The following is an 18,741-nucleotide window of genomic DNA, read 5'->3' as shown; positions in this document are numbered from 1 at the left end:
TTAATACAGACTAGGGTTTAGCTTTCTTTTGTCTTACAGAAACATTTTTTAATTGTTGTAGAAGATTTAAGCAATACGGGGAGTGTAAAGTAAAATATGGCAGTTTCTCTGTGCCATCACAATCCTACATGTTTTAATTTTTTTTTTTTTTTACAAAAATGGTTTTATATTGTCTTAGAGTAAGTAATGCCAGCTGCTGTAACAAACCCTGAATCTCAATGAATCACCAGAGAAGTATGTGTGGGTTGGGGGAGAGCACCTGCTCCACTCAGTCATTCAGGGACCTAGGCTCCTTCCATCTCATGATGAGGCTGTTTCCAGACGTGACCTTCAAGCTTGATGCATTTCGGGAAGAGAGAGAAACCCAACAAGTTGAAAAGACACACCTGCTCACAACAGCCTCGGCCTGGACATGAGGCATCAGTTCTGCTCACATTCTATTGGCAAGAACCAGCCGCATGCCCTCCCTGCACCCCCGCCCCCCATGGAGTGGGGCTGGGAAATGTAGTTTAGCCGTGTGCCCAGGAGGAAAAGACAGGTTTGGTAATCATGGTCAGTCTTTGCCACATACACTACACATAGTGTTTTATTCTACAACTTGTCTTTTGTCCGTCTTCAATTTGGTGTTGTCTTTTAAAAAATGATACAGGCTGCTAACACATATATATGGAATCTAAAAAAAAAAAAAAATGGTCATGAAGAACCTAGGGGCAAGATGGGAATAAAGACACAGACCTACTAAAGAATGGACTTGAGGATATGGGGAGGGGGAAGGGTAAGCTGGGACAAAGTGAGGGAGTGGCATGGACATATATACACTACCAAATGTAAAATAGATAGCTAGTGGGAAGCAGCCACGTAGCACAGGGAGATCAGCTCGGTGCTTTGTGCCCACGTAGAGGAGTGGGATAGGGAGGGAGGGAGGGAGGGAGACGCAAGAGGGAAGAGATATGGGGATATATGTATATGTATAACTGATTCACTTTGTTATAGAGCAGAAACTAACACACCATTGTAAAGCAATTATACTCCAATAAAGATTTTAAAAAAATAAAAATGATACAGGCAATACATGAAAGCATGCTTGTTGTACTAAATCAACAGAAATGTGTACTCAACTAACAATCTGTTCTGGACATCATTACATGTTGGTATAATTGATCTACTGTATGTGTTAAGCAATGTAATACATGTAAAGAACAGCACAATCCCAAGCACGTGGTGAGAGCTCAGCAGTGTTAGTCGTCATTATCATTACTGCGAGGGTTGTTATTACTGTTCATTTCACCAGCTTCAGGGCTATCTATTGAATGAATGAACCATAATTTTTTCAGCTTTTATTTTCCCACTGAAAAAAATACCGCAATAGGCATTTTCATACATATATATTTATGAACTTGCGCTGATATATGGAGAGATTCCTGGAAGTGGTCATAAGATGTGTAAATTTAGAGTTTTTGTAGATATTGCTAAATTGTCCTCCAGAAAGTTTGTACCAATTTACAGTTCAACCAATGATGAATGTCAGTGCCCATTTTCTACATCCTTGTTAACATTTTTTGTTATCAATTACATTTTTAACAGACTTGATTGTGTAAATTTACACTCTTAGATCGTTAATGAGGTTGAATATATTTTCATATATTTATTAGGTAAACGTATCTGTTTTTTAAAAATGATCTGTTCCTACCCTTTGTTTTTCTATTGGTTGTCTTTTCCTTATTAATTTTTTGGAGTTCTTATATCTCCTTTGCTATTTGTATTACAAATACTTTCTCCCAGACAGTGGGGTTGTCTTTTAACTTTGATTTATATTTTATATAGTAACTTTCTTTTCTATATGTTCTAGGTTTCTTGTCATGCTTAGAAAGCCCCCCCACCCCAAGATCATTAACATCTTCTCCTATATATTCTCCAGTTACTTCTATAGCATTTACATTTAAATTTTAAGTATAATGTGAAATAGGGATCTAAATTTTTCTCTAAACAGATAGCCAGTTGTTCTAATGCCATTTATTTAATAATCTCTATATCTTTTAGTCTGTTTCTGTACCTTGTTTTTATTTTTTATTTTTTTTTAACATCTTTATTGGGGTATAATTACTTTACAATGGTGTGTTAGTTTCTGCTTTATAACAAAGTGAATCAGTTATACATATACATATGTCCCCATATCTCTTCCCTCTTGTGTCTCCCTCCCTCCCACCCTCCCTATCCCACCCCTCCAGGCTGTCACAAAGCACTGAGCCAATATCCCTGTGCCATGCGGCTGCTTCCCACTAGCTATCTACCTTACTACGTTTGTTAGTGTGTATATGTCCCTGACTCTCTCTCGCCCCGTCACAGCTCACCCTTCCCCCTCCCCATAACCTCAAGTCCGTTCTCTAGGAGGTCTGCATCTTTATTCCTGCCTTACCCCTAGGTTCTTCATGACACATTTTTTTTTTCTTAAATTCCATATATATGTGTTAGCATACTGTATTTGTCTTTTTCTTTCTGACTTACTTCACTGTGTATGACAGACTCTAGGTCTATCCACCTCATTACAAATAGCTCAATTTCGTTTCTTTTTATGGCTGAGTAATATTCCATTGTATATATGTGCCACATCTTCTTTATCCATTCATCCGATGATGGACACTTAGGTTGTTTCCATCTCCGGGCTATTGTAAATAGAGCTGCGATGAACATTTTGGTACATGACTCTTTTTGAATTTCGGTTTTCTCAGGGTATATGCCCGGTAGTGGGATTGCTGGGTCATATGGTAGTTCTATTTGTAGTTTTTTAAGGAACCTCCATACTGTTCTCCATAGTGGCTGAACCAATTCACATTCCCACCAGCAGTGCAAGAGGGTTCCCTTTTCTCCACACCCTCTCCAGCATTTATTGTTTCTAGATTTTTTGATGATGGCCATTCTGACTGGTGTGAGATGATATCTCATTGTAGTTTTGATTTGCATTTCTCTAATGATTAATGATGTTGAGCATTCTTTCATGTGTTTGTTGGCAGTCTGTATATCTTCTTTGGAGAAATGTCTATTTAGGTCTTCTGCCCATTTTTGGATTGGGTTGTTTGTTTTTTTGTTGTTGAGCTGCATGAGCTGCTTGTAAATTTTGGAGATTAATCCTTTGTCAGTTGCTTCATTTGCAAATATTTTCTCCCATTCTGAGGGTTGTCTTTTGGTCTTGTTTATGGTTTCCTTTGCTGTGCAAAAGCTTTGAAGTTTCATTAGGTCCCATTTGTTTATTTTTGTTTTTATTTCCATTACTCTAGGGGGTGGGTCAGAAAGAATCTTGCTCTGATTTATGTCATAGAGTGTTCTGCCTATGTTTTCCTCTAAGAGTTTGATAGTTTATGGCCTTATATTTAGGTCTTTAATCCATTTTGAGCTTATTTTTGTGTATGGTGTTAGGGAGTGTTCTAATTTCATTCTTTTACATGTACCTGTCCAGTTTTCCCAGCACCACTTATTGAAGAGGCTGTCCTTTTTCCACTGTACATTCCTGCCACCTTTATCAAAGATAAGGTGTCCATATGTGCATGGGTTTATCTCTGGGCTTTCTATCCTGTTCCATTGATCTATCTTTCTGTTTTTGTGCCAGTACCATACCGTCTTGATAACTGTAGCTTTGTAGTATAGTCTGAAGTCAGGGAGCCTGATTCCTCCAGTTCCTTTTTTTGTTCTCAAGATTGCTTTGGCTATTCGGGGTCTTTTGTGTTTCCATACAAATTGTGAAATTTTTTGTTCTAGTTCTGTGAAAAATGCCAGTGGTAGTTTGATAGGGATTGCATTGAATCTATAGATTGCTTTGTGTAGTAGAGTCATTTTCACAATGTTGATTCTTCCAATCCAAGAACATGGTATATCTCTCCATCTATTTGTATCATCTTTAATTTCTTTCATCAGTGTCTTATAGTTTTCTGCATACAGGTCTTTTGTCTCCTTAGGTAGGTTTATTCCTAGATATTTTATTCTTTTTGTTGCAATGGTAAATGGGAGTGTTTTCTTGATTTCACTTTCATATTTTTCATCATTAGTATATAGGAATGCCAGAGATTTCTGTGCATTAATTTTGTATCCTGCTACTTTACCAAATTCATTGATTAGCTCTAGTAGTTTTCTGGTAGCATCTTTAGGATTCTCTATGTATAGGATCATGTCATCTGCAAATAGTGACAGCTTTACTTCTTCTTTTCCGATTTGGATTCCTTTTATTTCCTTCTCTTCTCTGATTGCTGTGGCTAAAACTTCCAAAACTATGTTGAATAAGAGTGGTGAGCGTGGGCAACCTTGTCTTGTTCCTGATCTTAGTGCAAATGCTTTCAGTTTTTCACCATTGAGGATGATGTTTGCTGTGGGCTTGTCGTATATGGCCTTTATTATGTCGAGGAAAGTTCCCTCTATGCCTACTTTCTGCAGGGTTTTTATCATAAATGGGTGTTGAATTTTGTCAAAAGCTTTCTCTGCATCTATTGAGATGATCATATGGTTTTTCTCCTTCAATTTGTTAATATGGTTTATCACATTGATAGATTTGCGTATATTGAAGAATCCTTGCATTCCTGGAATAAACCCCACTTTATCATGGTGTATGATCCTTTTAATGTGCTGTTGGATTCTGTTTGCTAGTATTTTGTTGAGGATTTTTGCATCTATGTTCATCAGTGATATTGGTCTGTAGTTTTCTTTCTTTGTGACATCCTTGCCTGGTTTTGGTATCAAGGTGATGGTGGCCTCGTAGAATGTACCTTGTTTTTAATTGATCAGTTTGTCTTATACTAGTAGCACATTATTTTTATTATCACAGCTTTTTAGTATATTTTGATATTTGCTAGGGAGAGCTCTCTCATTCCTTCTTCTTTTTCAAAAGTTTCTTAGAAATGTTCCCAAATCTACTCTTCCAAATGAAGCTTAGAATGGTCACTTCATGTCCTCCAATCCATGAAAAGCCCTGAAGGCACCTAATAACTTGGGGAGGGTTGACATCTTTGCAATAACCTGTCTTATCATCTGTGCACATGATAGGCCTGCCCAGTTAATCAGGTCTTCTTTTACATCCTGAAGTAAAAAAAATTGTCATTTTTTTCCCTTTTTAATAAAGTTTGCATACATTTCTTGGAAAGTGTATAGTTATTTTATAATTTTGGACACTACCTGAATGGGATCAATATCACAGTGCTTTGAATAGAGACCTCTAAGAGGTATACAACACCCCTCCCCCAGAATGGTTAAACCATGTGAACAAAAAGAAAACAGGAGAGGATGAAGCTCAGTCTCCCTAGCAGCCAGGGGAAACCAAACTATGGCATCATTTTTCTCTCTCAGGCTGTAAAACAAAACAAACCAACCAAAAAAACCTTCCTAATATCCGCTGTGGGTGAGGTATGGGGAAAAGTCAACCAGGACAGCTTTGGAAGGTTCTTTGGTAGCACCTGTAAAAATTCAAGGTGGGCACACCATTGACCTAGGAATCCCACTTCTGGGCTCCACCCTTGAGAAACACTTACCCGTGACACAGAGCGTCATTAATGATATTCATTTCCACACTGGTGCACATTTTAGTCTGAAAGGTACATCCTTTGTTTTAGGTAGTTGGTAGTACTCTGTGCTGATGGGGAAATGGAAACACAAAGTCATTAAAATATTTTATTAAAGTCACCAGAAAAGTCAGCTCTCCTCTGTCTTGGTCTCTCTCCCTAACTGAATTACCTATTTTCTATCTATTGAGTTGTCTTGAAAAAATGTTTTAGCAGCTCACTCTCAGATGATCTGGGGTGAGCATCTCATTCTGTTCCAGTAGAAATTGTTTCAAAGTAGGACAAACCTCACTTATGTTTTTATAGAGATCAGAGTTATGAACCAAGAGAATTTTGTAAGATTTCATGGTGATTTTCCCGGGTTTGTATTTGTTTGAATAAATAAGCAAACAGAGAACTTAAGCTGGTTTCTCATTTGCCCGCTGGTCAAGGCCCTACTATCCCCACCTGCAATCGTCCAACTTTACTTGTCCTGCCTGACCTCCTGCCCCTGAGCCTCACAAACACGGGAGTCCAGGCTCCTGTTGGTCCCCACTCACCTAGGCAGACTTGGGTGCTACTCCCCTGAAGCCTTCTCTGGACCTAGCTCACGGAGCCTCCTCTTCTCTGAATTCTCACAGCACGGAGGTGACACAGGGCACAGCCCAGCGCGTGATCCACCCCAGGCTTACGCTGTGTCTCCCTGTCACCCTGTGCAGGCTCTGTCCTGGCAACCACACTGCGTGCACCTTCATGATTTCTTTTGTCTGGGGGGATGGGGCAGGGGTTGGTGCTCGTCTGGGGATTTAACACTCTGGGCCAGTGGGGAATTATGGGAGAAGCTGCATTTCTGACGTATCAGTGGTTTCTTAAATGCTCTCTATGTCTCCTAGGTGGCAAAGAAACACAGCATGATGTTTGGAAATATAATTCTTCAATCAACAAGTGGATTCAAATTGAGTATTTGAACATAGGCCGCTGGAGGCATAAGATGGTGGTGCTCGGGGGCAAGGTCTATGTGATCGGAGGTTTCGATGGCTTGCAGAGGATCAACAATGTGGAGACCTATGACCCCTTCCACAACTGCTGGTCAGAGGTATAGATTATTTCTATGAGTAACTCTGTGTTATTGCTTCAAAGCTTAAAAAAAAAAATTGGTATCTGCCAATGTAGGTATACGGCTTTCTGATCTCCCTGCTCCCACTGAGAACATTTTCAGTGGCTCTGAGCTTCCCTCCTCATAGGAGCCATCATTGCTGATCAGGTCACGGAAATGATTTCCTTCCAGGTGGGGGAGCTCTGTGTGGGTACCTGTCCTATCCTGGCCAGAACCCCAGATGTAGACGGGAGGCTTGATCCTGTCTTGGTCTGCATGTCTTGGCCTAGAGTCTCTTGTCTCCTCCGATGCCATCTGCCCTTGTCTTCTCCACACTGGACATACCAGGATCTCTTGACTACACTGTTTGTTGAATCCAGAGTCATTTGGTAGTATTTAGAAATCAGCCCTTATTTATTTACCTATTAGTGATGAACCATTTGCGTGCCTTCAAACAAGACTTTAGCAATGCAATCTCAGGTATATATCATACTCAAGAAAAGGCAAAGCATTACTCATCGATGGGCATAAAGTTTCCGTTATGCAAGATGAACCAGCTCTGGAGATCTGCCATACAACATTGTGCCTATAGATAACAATACTGTATTTTACACTTTAAAATGTGTTAAGAGGGTAGATCTCATGTTAAGTATCCTTACCCCCACCCAACACACACACAAAGGTAAGGTGACCTCACTTCCTGTACTTCCAGATTATTCCCAATTTCAAATTTTCTTTCTCCTTATCAGATTATATGTCAGAGCATGTTCCAGCTTTGGGGTGTGTGAAACGTGGTCATCACAGGCACAAGCAAAGGTAGACAGGTCATGATGGCATCCAGCCAAGATCTGTTAACCTGAAAAGAACTTTATGGGGAGCCCTTAACATTTATAAGGCTGTGCCCAAGAACTTCTCAGTTTAAGTCCCATCACAAAGTTGCTCCATGACCCAAGAGGGTTATGTTAATGGGTAAGAGACCCTTAAAAGTCCCCTTTAGTGCCCTGGGGTTCACAGGATGGAAACACAAGCCTGGCTTAACCCTCAGATCTGTATGTTGTCCCAGAGTGGGAGAATATGCTTACCTGTGGCCACCTGAAACCCTTATACCAGCTTTTCTTCCTAGCTATAAGCACCAATGACAATGCCTGGCACATAGTAGCACTCAGTAAATATTTTTTGAATGAAGGAGCACATGAATAAATATGAATATGCATGTCTGAGAAAGCATTCTCCTCCAACATTGGCTGGCTTCATCTGTATAAACACTTATTCCTGTATACCCCTCCTGCCCTGAGAACTGAACTCTGGGAGAAACAGGCTAGAAACATCTGGAGCCTGGCGGGAGGGTGGGAAATGTACGCTTTGATCCTCTCTGTGTCTCAGGGGAGTCAGGCCCACAGGCCTTGTGACTTCAGGCAAAGGATTCCCGGGTTTGTGTCCCCTGGCTCCTGGCCTGTGTCCTGTGAGCCATGGCAGCAATCTGGGCAGTGTCACTGACAGCTTCTCCCGGTGCCCTGTGTCTCTGCAGGCTGCACCCCTCCTTATCCATGTCAGTTCCTTCGCAGCCACCAGCCATAAGAAGAAGCTCTATGTGATTGGGGGAGGGCCCAATGGGAAACTGGCCACGGACAAGACTCAGTGTTACGACCCTTCAACCAATAAGTGGAATTTAAAGTCGACCATGCCAGTAGAAGCCAAATGCATCAATGCAGTGAGTTTCCGGGACCGTATCTATGTGGTTGGTAAGTGAGCAAATGGCTTCTTATTTAAGTGTAGGGTCCCCTACACCTGCAGCCCTGCAGGTAGAGCACATGAGACCCTCCTGGGAATTCTTGAGGTGATGTGGGTGGGGTTGAAAAGAAGAGAAGATGGGATTGGTCCAGGCCTTGGTGGAATTTACCTTGCAGTTCTGGAGACAGAAACAGCCCCCACTTAGGAGACATACAAGACAGATGGACAGTGGTGCCCAGGGGAGGAGCAAGAAATTGCTTTGGGAGCAAAGTGTGTTGTAAGCATTAGCAATGCACAGAAATTGAAATATGCACCGTATAAGTGCCCAATAAATGGTAGCTATCTTTATTTCTTATTCTGTGTTCATGGGAATTTTATTCTTCCGAATTGCTTTGGGGGCTCTGAACAGTTGCATTTAGCTGGAAGGAAAGCCTGACTAGCCAGACCACAGTTGACATGTAATTGTTAAGGGTGATGGATCTCAACCCTGACTACTCATTAGAGTCATCTATGGAGCTTTTTCCAAAAATATGGGTAGCTGGGGCTCGTGCAGACCAATAATATCAGAAGGAGAAGGAGGACGCTGGCCACAGTGTCAGGTGTTTTTAATGTGCAGGTGATTTTAATGTACAGCCAGGATTGAGAACGACTGATCAAGGAAATACCAAAAATAAATAACTCCAGCAAATGAGAGCTAATCAGAGAAGGCTTCCTGAATGCAAAATATGGGAACAGATTAAGGCAAAACCCCTTCTCTCCCTTGCTTCAGGTTTCCTGTGTCTTTATGGTCAGACTCGTGACTCTGCCCCAAAGGTCTAATCTCAAGATGGGTAACTTGGGCTGGTGTCCCAGGTCATGCTCAGTCTAGAGATGCCACCACCTCTAGTCACTGCCATGTAGATCAATACAATGCAAGACTCCTATGCACCAGGCCTTCTGCCAGGTGCTTTATGTGCATGGTCCTTCTGATTTCTTATCACCGCCGTGGTCTTGGTGCTCATGGTTACAGATCCAAAAGTGGCAGAGCTGGGATTATGAGCCGGGCCTATCTGATGCACCAGGTAGTATTTCTGCCAGGAAGCAGTCTTTATGGTACATTTTGGCAGCCATGTGAAGACAGGCGTCCTTCAGAACCTGATTAGCACCGGGCTGCAGAGTTTAAAGGGCTATGAAGTGTTTCCAGCATGAGACTTGCTGCCCCTAGTTATCCATTCTGGCTTTCTGGAGAGCAGAGCCGTGAATTTGCTCTTTCTATTGGCAAGATGGTAGACTTGACCTAACCAGGAGTAGGAGTTTAGTGGTTAATGGGGAAGAAAACCAGAAAACAGTGAGATGCCCACGGTGTTTTCTTTCCTCTTCAGGAGGGGCCATGAGAGCGCTGTACGCCTACAGCCCTCTGGAGGACAGCTGGTGCCTGGTGACCCAGCTCAGCCACGAGAGGGCCAGCTGCGGCATCGCGCCCTGCAACAACCGGCTCTACATCACTGGGGGGCGGGACGAGAAGAACGAGGTCATCGCCACGGTGCTGTGCTGGGACCCCGAGGCCCAGAAACTGACGGAGGAGTGCGTCCTGCCCCGGGGGGTGTCGCACCACGGCAGTGTCACCATCAGGAAGTCGTACACCCACATTCGGAGGATCGTGCCTGGAGCTGTGTCGGTCTGACTGCGGGAGCGCGGAGGGCGGAGCCGCGCGGGGAGCCCTCCTCCCTCTCCCCCGCATCGGTCGCTCTAAAGCAGCTAGCGGAGCTTGAGTTACAGGCTGTGCATACATCAGGGGCTCACCGCAGCTCCCCATGGCGGCTCCTTGGAAGTCACAGCTTTGGGACTTGAGACCAGCCAGGACTGTATGTGAGACCTACCTCAGGAGGAAAGAAGAATAATACTTGACATTCAAGACACACCTGTCCCATGCCAGGTTTGATACCGGGCACTTTTGTATACCAATTCCTTTAACCGTCAAATGACCTGGTGACTGGATTTTATTACTCCCATTCTACAGGTGAGAAAACCGAGTTTAAGAGAGGCTAAGTGATTTGCCCCAGGTCAGTCAGATTACAAGTTAGCTAAACCAGGAATCTAAACCCAGGTCTTCCAATTTCAAAGTTAGTGTAGGTTCTGTCATGTTGTCTATCTCAGAACATGGTAAACACAAAACAGCTCATTTTTGTTCTGACAAGTTTGCTAAAGGATTCACTCAGCAAGGCAGGGAAATAAAGGTGCTTCTTTTTTTCTTTTCTTCTTTCCCTTATATTTAAACTGTTTGGGATCTTTGGTGTGGAAACCTTGGGCCCCTTGTCAAGAGCATCTCATAGGTTGTTCCATCTGACAGTTCTGGGGAGACGGGTCCTGTTTGCTATGGGAAGACCTGTTTGCTATGAAAAATGTAAAAGACTTCTGTCCTCTCCTCTATTTGCTATGAAAGACCTGTTTGCTATGAAAAATGTAAAAGACTTCTGTCCTCCCCTCTATTTTTTATGATCACAGGAGGCCCATTGTGGACTGGAACTGTCATGGCTGGACAGAACTGTACCTTCAGCACAGGCCAGTGCCCTAGCCTCTCAATGTCCAACAGTTGTATTGCAATGTAGAAAAGTTTTTGCAGAGACTCAGAATACCGTTTTTGTTTTTCCGGGGCGGGGGGAGGGTTGTCTTTGGTTTTGTTTCTTCAGTGTAAACATCCTTACATTGCTGGCCACTGCTGAATGACTGGCTCTTCTTGACAGCACACTTTCTACTTTTTAGACAGTGATTTGGGTCCATGTCCCTGTGACCCCACCCTCCTGGAACCTTCGTTTTCAGGATCCTTTTATTCCCTTCTATGTGGTTTTTGGATCAGCTTGGCATCGTTTTGACTCAAAGAACAGCGTCTATTCTTCACTCTAAGAGATGGAGCTTTCATATGAGCTCACTGGAAATTCGTTCTAATCCCCAAATTGGGGACACAGATTAAGAGATCCTGTTTCCTGTGCTGTACTTAAAAGGCAGTAACAGGGGCTTCCCTGGTGGCGCAGTGGTTAAGAATACGCCTGCCAATGCAGGGGACGTGGGTTTGAGCCCCGGTCCGGAGACACCCCACATGCCGCGGAGCAGCTAAGTCCGTGCGCCACAACTACTGAAGTCCGTGCGCCTAGAGCCCGTGCTCCGCAACAAGAGAAGCCACCGCAATGAGAAGCCCGCGCACTGCAATGAAGAGTAGCCCCCGCTCGCCCCAACTAGAGAAAAAGCCCGCGCGTAGCAACGAAGACCCAACGCAGCCAAAAAAAAAAAAAAAAAAAAACAACAGCAACAACAGTGGTAACAACATAGTAACTGCATTACTTAATGTCCTTTATTTTCATCATATGATTTCAAATCTCTTTAGAGAGTTTTATTTCATGTCAAATGTGCCATTGTGTGCTTGTACTTCTCAGCAGTTTGGGAAGGTATTAACAGTTGATGGTGAATTTAACTTTCATAGAAAAGTTATGGTTAGAAGGAGCTACAGTTCAAAGCATATAAAAAGACTTGGAAAATTACAACTGAGATTTCTATGCTTAGATCATTGAGGATAAATATAAATGCATGTTGGTGTTTGAAAAGCTCTGTGGCTTAGAGTTCAGCTCCTTGCTGTGAAAAGTGAGATGGGAAAATACGAACACATTTGTGGGAATTTAGAACACATACCTCACTTACAGACACTGATAACCTTAATGAAGCTCTCAACTGAAACAATTTAATCTACTTCCATTCAGCAAACATTCCAGGAAATGTTTGTTTGGCAAAGCCTTAGGGACTCCAAAGAGCAAGACCAATCCCCACCCTAGAAACACTCGATAAACAGGTAAACAGGCCACTTGGTCAATATTATAATTTTTCTTTTCATCAAGTTAGAGAAAATGAGACGTGTATGAAGTTATGAGGTTGCATCCAGGTCTTTATTGCCCTTCCAAGTGATCTCCTTGGGAAGCTGTGCTCTTTGGTCAATGATGTGGCCATTGTTTACATATTTGTTTTTCTTTGAGATCGCCTTCAGAAACCACTTCTGGGCTATAGGAGCTATCAGTCGTATTTCAAAGACAACTTCAGGAAAGAACTTTCAAAGAGGAAGTTCAATGACGGCATCATTGGCAATGCAGAGAGCCTCCCCTCAAGAAAGAGTGTTCTCTTTGTCCTGGTGGTCCTTGGATAAGAGCAACTGGCAAACTTTGAGCCCAAATTTTCAGCAGGTTAACCCTATGCCGGGAAACTGAGGATTTAGGATCTCTGTGTTATAAATCTGGTTCTCAATGCAAGGGTTCTCAATAACGGCATGGGTTGGCGGACAGAGACACCTACTAAGAAGATCCAGAGTTCTGCACTTGAAGCTGCCAGTCTGTAGCTTTTAGGGACATAATGAATTTCAAGTCATTTTTGGGAAACTTTATATCATCAGGATTTAAGTCTCTAGGCAGTAGCCAGGGATGGAATCTCTTAAAATCTAACTTCCATTCTGAGATGAACAAACAAACAAACAAAAATCAAGTTTGCAGGAAGTTAACTCTCATAAGCCGTACTACCAACAGGGGGACGAGGCAGGCTGGTGCCAGATGAGCCAGAGACAAAGGGCCCTGGGACTCAGGCAGGGTGTGTAGGATGTCCTGGCACAGCAGACTGGATCTTGAGGCGGGTCCCATGAGTGGATAGAGTACCCCTGACTGGGAGGAAGAGGATGAGGTAGGAAGAGGAGAAAGTCAGGTTTAAGGACGCAGGTCTAGAAAATGATGTCAGGGACCCTGGAGTTTGTGAGCACGACTCCATTTTCAAGAAGTGTGAGGGCAGAATAAGGAACCAGGGGTTCCAGGCAAGTGGGTTCCAGGAGGAAGCCCACTTCTCAGAAGTGAGACAAAGTTAGAGCAGGACCAGCCATCAGACCCATTTGCTGTGCGGCCTCTGAGCTGCTTGGCTGGGTCTCTTATCGTTCTGGACCAAGAGAGAGTGAGGCCCAGAGGCTCTGATGAGGTGGAATCTGTTGGGGAGGTTAAGGGGCCCCAGTTGCCAAGGCTGATCTGAAATGGATGGGGAGCTAAGCTCACCCAAACATCAACAGATTAAATGTTCTCTTCTTAGCTTTCATCACATTCTGCATACACTGGCTTCAGGAAACACGCAGACACACAGGCACACAGAGCTCTTGAACTGAAAGAAATTGTGCTCTCAGGGAAATGCAAATATTTGCTTATAGCTATGAAAGTGTAGCTTTGCTATTTATAAAAGCCCTTGAGGTACTGCTGTTATTCACTTATCCTACTTGATTTTGAAAAAGAAAGTACTCAGTAAAATTTTCAAAGTGGGTAAACACCACTGGGATTTCTTATATAAAGTCCTAACTTGGGGTTGCAAAATCCTTTTTTCCCTTAGTATCTGATCTGGGTGTTGTATGAGATCTTTTAATTTGAAGAGTCATCCTTCATGGAAATCCACAAATATCTCAAACATGGCTACTGCAAAACCAGTTCTGACAGGTCAGATTTTCATATTTATAGATAAAAATATCAACACTTAGTTAACCAAATCCTTTAAGCATTTTGGTTACATGAGGTTGTATTTTCTTTTTAAGTGATCAAGCTAAAGATATTGTTTATAGGTAAAAATACAAATAAAGTTTTTATTTATTCAATAAAATATGTATGGAGTGGATAAGTATATGTTGTGTACAATCACTGGCTGAATGTTTTTTTTTTTTTTTTGCTTGTTTTGGTTGATATGAGTAAGTGGTATCCGAACAGAAATTAATTTAGGAGGGGAAATTTGAAACATTTCGGTTGATTCAAGGGGGTTTAGATAAACTCATAGGCTAAAATTAATCAGATTTGGTTTACAGAACGGCAAAAAAGTAGACAGCTTTTCCCTCCCTAATGCCTCATCGCCACTCCGAGTCAGCATTTACCAATCAGTTTGCAAACTGTGACCCTCATCCTGCCTGGCCTGACACCTTCCTGCAGGAGGCCCCCCTCTAGGTTTCTGGTTTCTGGTCTGACTTGGCAGCCCTGCCTCCACCAATGTCACTGTGTTGTCCCTGAAGCCCTAACTGACCCATGCTTCTCAAACCAGAGCACGTGGAACTGGACATATGAGCCAGAGAGCTGTGACTCTCAAGCACTGGTAAACGTGTCATCATTTAGTTTGTTTTGGATTTCAATGCAAAGGTCCTATGCAATTGAAAAGGAAAACCTGAGGCTTTAAAGAAATGTGGGGTCACATGAATAGATTTAGACCATTCCCCCTGTGCCTCCCTAGAGACAGAAGTTTTTGCTTCTCAGTCTTAGGGATTCTGGGCGGACAATCTTGGGAAACACAGCCCCATCTCACTGGTTGGAAGTGCTCTGGAGTTAATCCTGGGCCGTAGATCAGAGAGCCGGTGCACCAGCTGAGAGTCAAAATGGGGTTTTGACCTTAACTTCACTGCTGAGCCCTCCAATTTCCCTGCTGGATCTAAGTGGTAATCTGCTGCCTGGACAGCTTGGCCGGGGCCTGGCATCTGCCTAGCTTTCTTTGGCACCTCTTACTGCTCTTGGTGCTCTCTGCTGGTTTGTGGCTTCCCCTGGACCGACCTCCTTCTCCCTGGAGATTTTGCCTTTATATAGGATCTCAGTCCCCATCGCCTCCTCCGGTCTTATGCCTCCAGGCTTATGCCTCATTTTCTCTTCCTGTATGCTGCCACAATGAAGATCCTTGGTGATGGGGGCTAATTTGGGTCAGGTCCCACCCACCCCCAAGCTGCCCAGTATCAGCCTGCCTGATGACCAGTCACTCTGGTTTTTACTTGCACATTCGTTTCTAACACCTGGGGATTTTCCTTTTCTTCTTGCATGCTCAGATGTCTCCTTTGTTATCGATTCCTGCATGCCACCCATGACCTTGACACCCACGCATGCCCCATCCCTGATCATCTGCCTGGGTTCCTTACCTGCTGCCTCTCCTGTGGTCTCCAAACATAGAAACCCCACTACCCTCTTTGTCTCGACCTCTAGCTACCCCAACACCATAGTGTCCCTAGGGCCTCTTGATTTCTCAAGTTTGGAGAAAGAGCAAAAGAGGATATAGGACTTCTTGGCTACAAATTCATTAGGAAGGTTTCTCTGTAAGGAAACTTTCCTGCTCCCTTACTAAAACTAACCCAGTTCCTCCAAGTTTGGTGGTAGAGGGAGAAACTCCCAGTGGGGACAGATAGTTGTATCTTATAATCCTTACACTTTCTCCTATAAAGGAAGAGTCCTGTACATGACTCTATCTAATTTCCCAAAGGACAGCACAGACCAGGCTGGAACAGTTAAGTGAGACTTTACTGATGACTTAGAGGTGAGATAGGGAAATAAGCCCAGAAATAATGCAGTGGATAATGAAGATGACAGGATTCAGCTATTTCTGAGAAGCAGTGTTTGTCCTTAGGAGGGGTGTGTGTGCGTGCATGTGTGTGCGTACATACATGCTGTCAAAGGTAAACAAAGCTGGACATTGGTTAAAGTGGTGCAAACATTTTATTCAGTAACCACTGACAGTAGGGGAACGGGCTGAGCCTTACTATGATCTGTGCAGAGGTGACCGGGTGATTTAAAGGGAGGGTGAGGGGTGGGGACTGGGAACCAGTGGGGGCTCAAGTAGAGTCAGGGAAGGGAGAAAGCACAAAGTGTTGGTCATTGTAAATGTGATTAAGGCAGCTGCCTCTGCTGGCTGGCAGCCATGGAGTTACATACTCTCTTCCCACAAAGCTGGGAGACAGAGGCCCTGTCCTTCCTGATAATTACACTTCAAAAGAATGGCTTCAGGGCCTTGAGAAAGACACGCCTGGGTTGTAGGAGATACATAGATATTTATCTAAAAGGGACAGAGGAAGGATTTACAATTGTAAGCCCTCTTTAGTAAATGCTCTGGGACTTCCCTGGTGGTCCAGTGGGTAAGACTCCACGCTTCCAACGCAGGGGATCCGGGTTCGATCCCTGGTCGGGGAACTAGATCCCCGGGAACTAGATCCGGTGCAGCCAAAATAAATAGATAAATATTAAAAAAAAAAAAAGTTAATGCTCTAAGAAAGGGAGGTCAGGGGCCTATTATTAGGTGTTGGTTAGAACGAATGGTAAATTCTTGTGAGAGCCTTGAGCTTTTCCTGACAGAAACTCAAAATGAGAGCCAGGTCACCCCAGGATATGGCCTTAGGCTGCCGGCAGCCATGCAAGGGTTGGTCAAGTTTCTTAATGCAGGGGTTTGGATGGAGTGTTCATGCAAATAAGGCATGTGTCTCAGTGCTCCAGGTACAGTTGCTTTATGAAGCAGATACATTAAAGAAACAGGTGTACCCACCACTTGTACTGCTGCTGAGGATGTTTTAAAAGAGAACTGACCATTTTCTACAACCTGACATGTACCCTTCTTCTAGAATATTCTGAAGACAACTAAAGAGAAGAATAGGCTAAAACTTTTTTCAACCTATGTAGGCCCAAGCAGTGCTCTCAAACTATTTGGACTATGTCCCACAGTTTCAAAATGAAAACATTTTCAATATTTTCTATCTTGTTATATTTTTTCTTAAAATTGCTGTTCACAGCCCACTAAATTAATTTCATCACCCGCCATGAGTCACAAGTCACAACCTATACTTGAAAAATACAAGGATGGAGGGTGCAGACCTGGGCAAAGACAGGGCAGGGGCGTGGGGAGAGGAGGGGCAAACCTTAGTTTAACACAGTAGAAACCAGAGGGAAAAATCTGACTGCACAAAGAAACCTATGAGTCTGACCTTAGACAAACAGAATTTTTGTGGGTAAAATTCTATTCTTTCATAATTAAAATATAGTAATAGGAGCATCTAATGAGTAATTTCCCAGAAATATGGACAGAGCCATAAATAGTTATAGAACAGTGATAAAATTAGTCTAGGTAGAAATTCTGGAATTTTTAATTATCAAAGTGCATCCTAGTAGAATGTTGCATTCCCAGAAAAGGTCACTATAGAAACCCGGGGGAAAAACAATACATTAGACTTTGTTAGACTTTGTTCTGGCTGAGTCATAAGTAGACATTAGTGAAGGAAGTAATTGAGTGAGTCTTTGTGAAACAGTGCAACAAATATTGATTGAGTACTTAATATGTGCCAGGCAGGATTCTAGGTACCAGGGCTCCACATCCACGAACAAAACAAAAGTCCCTGCTCTCATGAGCTAACATTCTAGTAGAGACACGCAACAACCAAACAAGTATATAATATAATGTCAAGCAGTAAAGATGCTTGAAAAGGAGTAAAGCAGGGTTAAGAATATGCATGCTACTTTAAAGAGGGTGAGCAGATGCCCTTTCTGATAAAGAGACAGTTAAGTAGAAACTTGAGTGAAGAGAGTATCTGGGGGAAGCATATTCCAGGTAGAGGGAATAGCCAAAGCAAAGGCCCTAAGGCAGGAGGCTCAGTTTACTCAGGAACAGTAAAAAGGTCTTGGTGGCTGGAGTGAATTCCAAGTGACGGTAAGGAGTCTCAAGGCCCTGTAAGAACTTTGCCTGTGGACTTCCCTGGTGGCACAGTGGTTTAGAGTCTGCCTGCTCAATGCAGGGGTCATGGGTTCGATCCCTGGCCCGGGAAGATCCCACTCTAGAGCCTGTGAGCCACAACTACTGAAGCCCACGTGCCTAGAGCCTGTGCTCCGCAACAAGAGAAGCCACTGCAATGAGAGAAGCCTGTTCACCACAACGAAGAGTAACTTCTGCTCTCTGCAACTAGAGAAAGCCCATGCGGAACAGCGAAGACCTGACGCAGCCAAAAATTTTAAATAAATAAATTTTTTTTAAAAAAGGAACTTTGCCTGTGATCAGAGGAAGATGACAGGGCATAAGACAAGTTCAGAAATGATACAGATTCACAAATGTTACATAGTTTACAAATTCAAGTTGGCTACATTCACAGTGGCAATTCGTAGCTAGGGGCTGCTGAAAGCAAGTTTTTTGTGAACCCAACAAACGTTGAGCTTTCTCCAAAACCTTGGTCTTTCTGACCCTGCCCTGTGCACTCTCATCACGGTGGGATGGGGTTGACTCTCCCAACTGCCTGGTCACACGAGCCCCGGGGGATTTGGGGAAAGCCTCTCAAATAATTATCTATAATTCCCTGTATAAATGGAAACGGCAGCACTCAGGTTCATGGGCATCTGGTGAAAATGAGACCATCACTGGTGATAATGGTAGGTGGTACAAGGGGGATGAAAGCCAGAACTTTTAAAGGCAGTGATCTGTAGGAAGCCTAGATGATTTTGTAAAACTCTTATGAGTATCCGAAAATAATGTGGACTGAGATTCAGCACAATAGAAAAAAAAACTAATAAACGTCCTTAGTGGTTAAGTGCAAACCAACAAACCATTTTAAAAACGTAGGTAAAATGTGTAGCAGTTCAGATG

At 43.1% G+C, this 18,741-nt stretch overlaps 1 protein-coding gene across 3 annotated transcripts in view; it reads left to right on the top strand.

Moving 5' to 3' along the window:
• KLHL6 (kelch like family member 6) overlaps positions 1–13,991 on the top strand; it is a 60,670-nt gene extending 46,679 nt beyond the window's left edge. For all 3 annotated transcript variants that reach the window (XM_067738195.1, XM_067738196.1, XM_067738197.1), the window contains exons 5-7: positions 6,413–6,615; positions 8,144–8,357; positions 9,708–13,991. In XM_067738195.1, coding sequence (XP_067594296.1) covers positions 6,413–6,615; positions 8,144–8,357; positions 9,708–10,009 — 719 coding nt within the window. In that variant the 3' untranslated portion in view covers positions 10,010–13,991. The remainder of the gene's footprint in view (positions 1–6,412; positions 6,616–8,143; positions 8,358–9,707) is intronic.
• Positions 13,992–18,741: the final 4,750 nt, after the last annotated feature.

The sequence above is a fragment of the Pseudorca crassidens genome, chromosome 5 (assembly GCF_039906515.1).
Source record: "Pseudorca crassidens isolate mPseCra1 chromosome 5, mPseCra1.hap1, whole genome shotgun sequence".
Taxonomy (NCBI): Eukaryota; Metazoa; Chordata; class Mammalia; order Artiodactyla; family Delphinidae; genus Pseudorca; species Pseudorca crassidens.
This window is presented reverse-complemented; position numbering and strand designations above follow the sequence as displayed.